Source organism: Tupaia chinensis, unplaced genomic scaffold (genome assembly GCF_000334495.1).
Source record: "Tupaia chinensis unplaced genomic scaffold, TupChi_1.0 Scaffold144157_1, whole genome shotgun sequence".
Classification (NCBI taxonomy): domain Eukaryota; kingdom Metazoa; phylum Chordata; class Mammalia; order Scandentia; family Tupaiidae; genus Tupaia; species Tupaia belangeri.
Genome location: NW_006204013.1, coordinates 23,866 through 35,090, shown reverse-complemented (window position 1 = coordinate 35,090; position 11,225 = coordinate 23,866). Strand labels below are relative to the sequence as shown.

General features: G+C 35.3%; 1 protein-coding gene across 1 annotated transcript in view; it reads left to right on the top strand.

The window, feature by feature from the left end:
• The first annotated feature begins 1,692 nt into the window (after positions 1–1,692).
• LOC102479843 (vomeronasal type-2 receptor 26) overlaps positions 1,693–11,225 on the top strand; it is a 27,880-nt gene continuing 18,347 nt past the window's right edge. The window contains exons 1-2 of the mRNA XM_006166049.1: positions 1,693–1,773; positions 3,875–4,166. Coding sequence (XP_006166111.1) covers positions 1,739–1,773; positions 3,875–4,166 — 327 coding nt within the window. The 5' untranslated portion in view covers positions 1,693–1,738. The remainder of the gene's footprint in view (positions 1,774–3,874; positions 4,167–11,225) is intronic.

The window sequence follows — 11,225 nt, the reverse complement described above, 5'->3', positions numbered from 1 at the left end:
TAGCATGGCTTGCTTCACTCAACAGTAAGTCTTCCATATTCATCCACTTCCTTTCAAAAGTCAGGGTTTTGTTGTTTTTTATGGATGAATAATATTCCATTGAGTATATGTGCCACCACACTGCATGTTTTAAAAGAAGCATGGGGCCAGGACTCAAACCATGGCTGACTATGTACAATCTGGTACCCAAAGCACAGAACTTAAGGACTGCAGTATGTGTTGGTCCATCAGTTGATTTTTTAAAAATATATGAATTAGTATTTGTTTAAGATAACTGTAAAAAACAAACAAACAAACAAACAAAAACCTTTTCTCCTCTGATTTTGTCTTGCATCTTTATCTATACTACCTGTATGGCTCTCTTTCCTATCTTTATATTCCATTCCATTGATCTATTTGTCAGTCTTCCTGGAAAACAACAGTATCTGAATTGCTCTATTTATGAGTTTAAATAGAACACTTAGAACTCTGGTGAGAGAGTGTTCCATTAGATTCTCTGGTTTAAATTTTGTAATGTACACTTTATGCCTTAACATTTACGAAGCAACACTGGTAAAGTAATCTATATCCTGTGCTTTGAGATGTGTGGTGAATAAGTTTACACTTCTACCTTAAATGCTTATTATTTTTTCAGCATTTGAGTGATATTTTGCATTGTCAAAAATTTTAAATGACAAGTTCAAACTGCAAAAATATAGTCAACTTAAAGCTGATATTAAGTACCCCAGTGGTGAATAAAGATTCCTGGTTATTAAGGTAAATTAGCAAGAAATATAAAAAAAGATTTTAAAATAAAGACAAATGTTAATTTACTCTTGGTTTATTACAAATAAAACAAACAAAATTAGGCATCAGATAGCTCTCAATAGCATACTGCACTGAATCTATTTAATTTATTCCAAATAAGTCCTCTACATAGCTGTAAAAATTCATATACAATATATACATTTAGAGAGATAGTGAGAGACAGAGAGACAGAAATGTTGGCAGAAAAATAACCAACTGTAAAAATTAATAATTAATAATGGGGGTTGGCAAGTGGCATAGTGGTTAAAGGCGCTGGACTCCCACATGCCTGACCACAGTTCAAGTCTCGGACCTGGTGGCTTGCTTTCTCATTTCCTCTCTCTCTCTATTCTCTCTCTGATCAAACTGAAAAATAATAATGATAATAATAAATAAAGTTAAATAATTATTTTTTAAATTAATAATTAATAATGTGGTTTATTTCTAAGCCAAATATGAGTGGCCTAGGTCCAGAGAAAAGACTTACATGCCTTTCTTGGGGTGATCTTGTACAGCAGTTCCTTTTATTTGTTTTCGAGATTGACAGACAAAATTTAGTGAAGAGATTTTCCATTGGTCTGGACCAAAAAGGCGGAATACGTAGAAGCGGGGGCTTGTAGGTTATAGATGGGTTCCACAATTCCTAGGCTGGTGATTGGAAGGGAAGATTTGTGCCCTGGAAAGAGATTTATAAAGAAATGCTTAATCTACATCTCAAGAAAAGGGAATTTCTGGGCCTTGGGAAGAGGTTAGCAAAATAATATACTGTAATCAGTTGAATATACATCTCAAAGATAATATGCCAGGGACAGGATTTAGGAAGAATCCTGTTAAATGGGGAAAAAATGGTCTGTTAATGTTTGTGGGTATGACTCCTCCTAGGCTCTCTTCAGAGGACTTTGGAAAAATATGAAGAAGCAATCAGACTTTTGTCCACAGTAAGAATAAGAAGATGCCTGCACTCCACAAAGAGAGAGATGGAAAGGAGTGAGTCCCCCATGGAGAACGGTCATGCAGCAATATTTTCCCCACCATCTCTTATTACTTTTGGGTTTTCGAGCATGCACACAAATACACACACACAGTGTATCTGTCAAGTTACCGAGTCTGGAACTCAAACGTGGTTGGCCATGTGGAATCTGGTTGCATTGTACAACAGTCCACGAATCTACACCACTACTAGTCTTTCAAAAGGAAAAACATTAAGTGTAAATTAAAAATTATAAAGAACAATTAAGTACAAAGAGGGATTTACGTTTTAATAATTGACAAAAATGGCCATAACCAATATGCACACACGCCCGGCGTGAGTTTAAGCCACCAGGTCTGGGACTCGAACCGCGGTCGACTACTGGGGAGTCCAGCGACATAGCCATTACGCTAACTGCTGGTTCCCAAGGGAAGATATATTTTTAAGGAAAAAGTATATAATTTTTTTAGTTTTTTTTTCTATAGGGCAGATGGGATCACTGGAGAGAGGGAGAGAGAGAGAGAGAGAGAGAAAGTGAGAAATCATCTCCCAGGTGAGATGGCCTTGCTATAATCCCTTCTCCTCCATTCTCCTTTCAGGATTTGGGGCATGCATGCACACACCCCTGCTGTGAATTTCAAGGCTCCAGGTCCAAATCTCAAGCCACAGTCAATCACATGGGAATCCGATGCCTTAACCACTAAGCAACCTGCTGGCCCCTCAAGGAAAGTGTATCATAACCACACTTTGTTCTTAAGAATTGATATTGTAGTGTGAAAAAGTATAGAAAAAGGGACTTAAAAGAACCAGTAACAGTTACGTTGCTGGACTCTAACATGGCCAACCATGTTTCGAGTCCTAGACATGGAGATTTGAAACTCAAAGGTGAATGTGTGTGCATACCTAAAATCCTGAAAAGTGAATGGAGGAGAAGGGATTATGCTATGGCCATCTCCCTAAGGGTTGATTTTTCATTTTCTGTCTCTCTGTCTCTCTGGCAAGGGCACACCCCCTATAGCAAAATATCTCCAAAAATAAAACCTGAAAATGCATGAAATGAATATATTTTAGAGGCTAATTCTGCCAAATGGTTCAAAAACTGCTTAGCCCAGTGTTATTAAATATTCTAGAGCATAAAGAAAATAAAGAATGCTCACATCATGATTTCTGGACTTACACAGAAACAAAATGACATTTGAGATACACCTCATTGTAAAGGGGTTTATGTAGTAAATGTAAACATGATGAATAGAGCCAACATTTGAGTACTGTGATTTGTTTGTTTGTTTGTTTTGGCAATAGAGCACGTGCACATGCCAGAGAGGAACAGAGACAGAGAGAGAAGAAAAGTGAAAAATCATCTCCAAGGGGAAGTGGCCATTTCACAATCCCTTCTCCTCCATTCTCCTCTTGTAATGTTTTTGGACACAGATGTACAAATGCTGGGTGTGTTTTTCAGGCCTCTGGATTTGGAACTCAAGCCATGGAGTCAGTCATGTGGGATTCAATGAATTTAATACAAGGCCACACCTACTGACCTGAGTACTGCATATTTAAATATTGCTAAGAGATAATATTACTAATGATCTTGTCACAGAAAATGTTTAATACTTGAGATGATATATATGTTAACTTTCTCTGCATTATATTTATAAATCCTTAAACTGCTTTGTAATTTAAAAATATGTATAGCTATAATTTACCTATATATATTTTTAAATGCACAGATAGTAGTAGATATTCGTACATCTTATTCACATCCATAGAAAACAATAGTTTTATAGATTTATATTTTCTGTACATTAAGGATCCTCCCTTAAAACCTACTCTATTCAGGTGACTGCATCATCATCCAGCTAAATGAGACCTTATCCCACTCACAATGTCCTTCAAATCTCTTTCGTTATTTGAACAAAATTTATTTAAATGGAGGGAAAAAGCCACTTCAAAATTTTTCAAAGCCTCAGGACCCTCATTCACACCCGTTTCATATAACAGTGCAGGAAAATATCTGAATGGCAGACAAAGTGTAGCTTTTTGTGCCCTTTGACTTGGTTGAGTGTTTACTGTGAATCTCATGACTGGACCACCTTTCATAATGCTGTTTCCCTTGTTTAGGTTGCTCTGGAGGAACTACCAACATGTATTGGCATTTCTCTTTGCCATTGAGGAGATCAATAAGAATCTCCATTTGCTTCCCAACCTTTCCTTCGGTTATAATCTCTACAATGCACTTCCCGGCCACCTAAGGACCTTAGAGAATGCCCTGTTTTTGCTCTCTGGAGGGAATCAATCTTTGCCTAACTACAACTGCCAGATCCAGAACCAATCTGTAGCTATCATTGCAGGAAATATTCCAACATTTTCAGCTCAAATTGGGACCCTTTTGGACCTCTACAAAATGCCACAGGTAATTAGATATGAATTTTGTGGAATGATGTTTGAGTCTCTCCTAATGCAATTCTCACATCAGAACAAAAATACTATAGGAGCTGGATTTACATACCCATTGAGGATTATAAACAGATCACAAGGAATTCTGGGGGTCATGAGATTATTCACGCTGCATAGTATAGGAACAATATGAGCAGTGGAATCTTGAGGCTCTGCCCAGATTCTTGTCCATGGCCAACACCTACTGCTGGGAACATTGCCAAAAATTCAATGATTTCTTCCTTCTAGTAAATGTACACAGCATAAGGATCTACTCCACTAAGAAGAGGACATTATCAGAAGCAGTCAGAGGACAACAATTAGATAAAATACCTTTGAATCTGATATTCATTGGGAACAAACATGAAAGAACATTCCGGCTCTTGAGATCCTCCAAGTTGGCTATGTCTCAGTCATATTAGACACACCTTGCAAGCTTCCTTGGCCCTTCCTCACATCCATGCAGGTAGATTTTTAAAAGCACTTTCATTTACTATCAAAAAACCTCTCCACCTGAAAGATTCTTTCCAGGGAAATTAAAAGAAGCAGCATTCAAAAGACATTATTGGTAAACATAGGTGGCATTAGATTGTAAAAATTATGTTCTGAAAAATTATGTATGTATTTTAATATATGTGAATGATTTCGCTTCAGTCAAAACTAGAGCAGAGTTTGTTTTCATTAATACTCTGTATAGGTGAGTGTTAGCATTCAGAAAAACTACCACAAGGAAAGATTTGCAGATTAGAACTTCAATTGTCACCGAAGATCCTCTGTTAAGAAATTAAGTGTGTGTGTATATATATATATGTCTGTGTGTGTATATGTGTATATAATAATATATTATAATTATAATAATATATGTATACATATATTAAATTTTACATTTATCAGTAAACATCTATTTTTTGAGAGCTTTTTGCTATAGGGTGCATATCACACACACACACGGGAGATGGCCACCCCACAATCCCATCTCCTCTGTTCTCCTCTTAGGATCTTTGGCATGCACATACACGTGTCTGGTGTGAGTTTAAGTCACCAAGTCTGGGACTTGAACTGCTGTCGGATACATGAGAGTCCAGTGTCATAGCCATTATGTCATCTGCTGGTCCCAACACTATACATCTTTTAAATATACAATACGGTTTGTCCCCAGCACAAATGGTCAAAACAAAGACATGATCATATACATTATCTTCAGCAATAAATTTTCATTTTTGTGTAAAATGTATTTTTTCCCTATTCTCCTCCCTCCCTTCCCCCATACCCATCCCGATTACCCCTATCCTTACTATCTCTAATATCTACAGTTGTTCCCTCTGCTATTATACCTTTCAATCTTTCAGTTTCTGCTATTGAGCGGGGACATACAATCTTTCATAGCCTGACTTGCTTCGCTTAGCATTAAGTCTTTCATATCCTTCCACTTTGTATCAAATGACACAGTGTCATTGTTTTTATGACTGAGTATTCCATAGAGTACATATGTCACTTGTTTTTAATCTACTTTTTTGGACATTCGGGTTGATTCCATGTCCTAAAAATTGTAAATAATGCCATAATAAACATGTGCCAGTGTTTTTTTCCCTAATGGCTTTCCCATCCTTTGGGTTAATGCCTAAGAGCTGAATTTCTGGGTCATATCGTAGTTCTAGTTATAGGGTTCTGAGGAATCTCCGTATCATTCTCCACAGTGGAAGAACTAAATTAATTTAACAATGTAGGTTAGTTCTCTTTCCAACACAACCTTGTTGGCATTTATCATTCTTTATTTTTCAAATTCTAGTCAACATTCTGATGAGTTAAGTGGTATCTCATTGTGGTTTTGATTTGAATTTTTGTTATGATAAGAGATGTTGGGCATGTTTTCATATGCTTTTTGGCCATTTGTATGTTTTCCTTGGAGAGTTATCTGTTCAGCTCATTTTTCCCATCCTTTAATTACATTGATTATTTTTTTGCAGGTAAGCTGCTTGAGTTGCCTGTATACTGGTTATCAGTCTCTTATTTGAGGTATAGTTTGCAAATATATTCTCACACTCTGAGAATTGTCTGTCACCTCTAATTATTGTTACTTTCGCTGTGCAAAAGTTTTTTAGTCTAATGTAGTCCTACTAGTCTAATTTTAGGACTCTTGCATATGCTTTGATGGTCTTCTTTAAGAAGTTCTTGCCTTATTCAGAGTTTCCAAGAGTTTTCTCTGTTTTGCATCAGTATTTTTATAGTTTGAGGACTTATGCTTAGGTGCTCAATCCATTTTTAGTTGATTGTTACTGGTGAGAGATAAGAGGCCAGGTTTATTCTGAAAAGGAAATCAAGTTCTCCCAGCACCATTTGCTGAAGAGATTTTCTTTTTCCCACTGGATTGTCTTGTGCCCTTTGTCAAGATTCAGTTGATTGTATGTCTTAGGGTTTATTTTGGGTTTCTCAATTCTGTTCCATTGGTCTACCTGCCTGTTTTCATGCCAATACCATGCGGGTTTACTCCCAGCACCATTTGCTGAAGAGATTTTCTTTTTCCCACTGGATTGTCTTGTGCCCTTTGTCAAGATTCAGTTGATTGTATGTCTTAGGGTTTATTTTGGGTTTCTCAATTCTGTTCCATTGGTCTACCTGCCTGTTTTTATGCCAATACCATGCTGGTTTGTTTATCACAGATTTGTAATGTGTTTTGAGGTCAGTAAGTGAGATGGTTCCTATATTATTCCCTTTGCAATGTATTTCCTGGTAATATGAGGCCTTTTTTGATTTTAGACGAATTGCTTTAATGTGCTTTTTTTATTTCTGAGGAATGTCTCTAGGATCAGAATTGCATTGAATTTGTAGATTAATTTGTGTAGAATTGATATCCTCATTATATTAATTCTTCCAATCCTGGATCATAGGCTGTTTTCCCAGTTTTTTGTATCATTTTAAATTTCATTTAAAAATATTTCATAGTTTTCCATGTAGAGGGCTTTGGCTTCTTTGGCCAGGTTTATTACTTGATATCTTACTGATTTTGTGACTATTATAGATGGGATTCATTTCATCAAACCTATCTAAGTTTGTCCATTGTTGGAGTATAAAAATCTTAGAGAATTTTGTATGTTAATTTTGTTACCACTTTGCAGTACTCATTTATCACTTTGAAGAGTTTTTGGTTGTTGTTGTTTTCTTGTTGTTATTGTTATTGTTTTGGATTTTCTAAGTACAGAATCATATACTCTGCAAACAGAGGTAATTTCACTTCTTTTCTGATTTTGATGCCTTTTATTTGACTCTTCTCTAATTTCATTGTCAAGAACTTCCAGCACTATATTGAAAAACAGTAGAGGAAGTGGTCTGGCTTGTCTTGTTTCAGTTTTTTAGTGGAAAAGATCTCAGCTTTTCCCCATTCAGTATGAGGGTAGCTATGGGATTGTCATAGATGACTTTTATTGCATTGAGAAATTTTCCTTCTATGCTAGTTTTGATAAGAGTCTTAATAATGAAAGAATGTAGTATTTTATCAGATGTTTTTTCTGTATCAATTGATATATTCATATGATTTTTATGTTTCCTTTTGTTGATGTGATGTATTATGTTGATTGCTTTGCATATGTTGAACCATCCTCGCAACTCTGAAATAAATACTACTTGTTCATGGTGTATAATCTTTTTAATCTCTTGTTGAATGTAATGTGTTAGTATCTTGTTGAGAATTTTTGCCTGAATTTTTTTTTTTTTTTTTTGGTTATGTACTTGTCTGGTTTGGGGATCAGGATAATAGAAGCTTTATAGAATGAATTTGGAACAGTTCCTTCCTTTTGAATCTTTCAAGGTAGTTTGAAGAGAATAGACATTAGTTCTTCCTTGAAAGTTTTGTAAAATTCACAAGTGAAGCCATCTGGGCCTGGGCTTTTCTTTGTTGGGAGATTATTAATTACTGATTCAATCTCCTGGCTTGTTATAGGTCTATTCAGATTCTCTATGTCTTCCTGATCCAATCTTGGTAGATTATATGCATCCAGGAATTTGTCCATCTCCTCCAGATTATCTTGTTTGTTGGCGTAAAGTCGCTCATAGTATCCTCTAATGATATTATGTATTTCTGCTATGTCCGTGGTAATATTGCCTGTTTCATCACATATTTGATTAATCTGGTTTCTTTCTTTCTTCTTCTTGATCAGTCTAGACAATGGTGTGTCGATCTTGTTAATCTTTTCAAAGAACCAGCTTTTGCTTTCATTTATTTTCTGTATGGTTCGTTTATTTTCTATTTCATTTATTTCTGCTCGAACCTTTATTATTTCTTTTCGCCTGGCATTTTGGGGGTTCGTTTGTTGTTGTTTTTCCAGTTCTCTGAGGCATGATGATAAGTTATCTACTTGCCATCTTTCCATCCTTTTCTTATGTGCACTAATTGCTATGAATTTCCCTCTTATGACTGCTTTTGCTGTGTCCCATAGGTTCTGGACACTTGTGTCCTCATTATCATTTGTTTCCATAAATTTGTTTATTTCAGCCTTAATTTCTTCAGTAGTGAAGAAGTCATTCAGAAGTAGGTTGTTCAGTTTCCATGTGTTCGTGTGTTTTCGGGGTTGTTTCTTGAAATTAATCTTGAGTTTAATTCCATCATGGTCAGAGAAGATGCTGGGTACAGTTTCTATGCCTTTGAATCTGTAAAGGCTTGATTTGTGTCCTAATATATGATCTATCTTTGAAAAGGTTCCATGTCGGGGTGAGAAAAATGTATATGTTGTGGATGTAGGGTGGAAAGTTCTATAGATATCTTGGATAGAGTGTATATACATTTGAATTTGTAAGGTTTCTTTTGTGCCCTCTCATGTGGTTGATCTTTAAAAATGTTCCATATGCAGTGAAGAAAATATATATTTTTGGTCATTTGGTGAAATAATCTGTAAATGTCTGTCAAGTTCATTTCATTTATGGTATCATTTAGATCTTGTATCACTTTTAATTTCTTTTTTGTAGATGATTTGTCCAGAGGAGACAGTGAGATATTGAGATCCCCAATGATTACTGTACTGCAATATATTTCTTCTCTGCTGTCTGACAGTCTCTCTTTCACATACATGGATACTCCAGTGTTGGGTGTGTAGACATTTTAAAATATTATATCTTCTTGTTGGACAAGTTCTTTTAGCACTCTTCTTGTTCACCAAGAAGTGCTACCTATAATATCTTTATTGTATCTTATATTTTTAGTACTTGTTCACCAAGTAACGTATCTTTCATAGTATCTTTTTATTATTTATTTTTATATTTTTTTCTTTTTTTATTTCAATTTCTTTTATACATTCAATCATATGGTACTTAGCTGGCAAAGTCAATATTCCAACATGTGTACATTTCTCAACAGTCCAATTGTGTCTTACTTTTTTCATCTTAAAATCTATTTTTTGTATATCAGTATCTTGATTCCAGCCTTTTCGTGGTTTCCAATTGCATGGAATATCTTTTTTCAACCCCCTAACATTTAGTCTATTTATGTCTTTATCCGTAAGGTATGTTTCTATTAAAAAGCATATAGATAGATTTCTTTTTATTCATTTAGTCAGTCTGTGTTTTAATAGGTGAATTTAATCCATTAACATTCTTTATTATTATCAATATGTGCAGATTTATCCTTGTCATTTTGATAGACAAATTCTTGATTCTTTTTTGTTCTCTAATTTCTGTTTGTCTCTCTTTAGTTTTCCTGATATGATACTCCCTTCAGTTTTTCTTGTAGAACTGGTGGACCCGGTGGCTTAAAACTCACGCCGGGCGCGTGTGCGTGCGTGCCCAAGATCCCGAGAGGAGAATGGAGGAGAAGGGATTGCGGCGTGACCATCCCCCCTGGGGGGTGATTTCTCGCTTTCTGTCTCTATGTCTCTCTCTGTCTGTCTGGCGAGCGCACGCGCCCTACAGTGAAAATCTCTCCAAAAAAAAAAAAAAAAGCATATAGATAGATTTCTTTTTATTCATTTAGTCAGTCTGTGTTTTAATAGGTGAATTTAATCCATTAACATTCTACATTATTATCAATATGTGCAGATTTATCCTTGTCGTTTTGATAGACAAATTCTTCTTTTTTTATTCTCTAATTTCTGTTCGTCTCTCATTAGTTTTCCTGATATGATACTCCCATCAGTTTTTCTTGTAGAACTGGTCTAGTATTGATGTATTCTTTCAGTCTTTGTTTATCTGAGAATGCTTTTATTTGTTCATCTTATTTGAGGGATAGTCATGATAAATATAGTATTCTTGGTTGAAACACTTTTTCTTTTAATATCTTAAATATGTCTTCTCATTTTTCCTTTCCTGCACTGTTTCAATTGAGAGGTCACTGTTAGCCTAATGGAAGAATATTAATAAGTAACTTGACATTTCTTTCTTCCCATTTTTAGAATATAGTCTTTGTCTTTCATTTTTACCAGTCCATCTATGATGTGTCGGGGGAGCATCTATTTATGTTCATTCTATTTAGGTTTTTTTTCTTATTATTATTATTATTATTATTTCATGGGTCTGAATCTCTCCATATTTCTCTATATTTGGAAAGTTTTCATGTAGAATTTTATCAAGGGGATTTTCCAATGCTTTAGTGGTGACTTCACTTTCTGAAATACTCAATATACAGCTATTTGAGGATTTCATGGTGCCTATAATTTACTGTAAATTATCATAAATGTTTACTTTCATTATTCTAAGTGGCTTGGTTTATGTTGGAGACTTTGTCTTCAAAGTCAGAAATTCTTTTGTCTGCTTGTTCCAATCTGCTGTCACTTCTTCCTAGGAAGATATTAATTTCTTTTATTGTATTCTTCATCTAAAGAAGTTCTGTTTGATTCTTTTTTGAGGTGTTTATCTCTTTATGGAATTCTTCTTTTATGGGCTAGAATAATTTTCTCATTTCCTGGAAACTGCTCTGTGTTTTTTCTTATATCTCATTAAGTTTTTTTTTTTGAGAGAGAGATTTTCACTGTAGGGCGCATGCGCTCGCCAGACAGACAGAGAGAGACATAGAGACAGAAAGCGAGAAATCACCCCCCAGGGGGGATGGTCA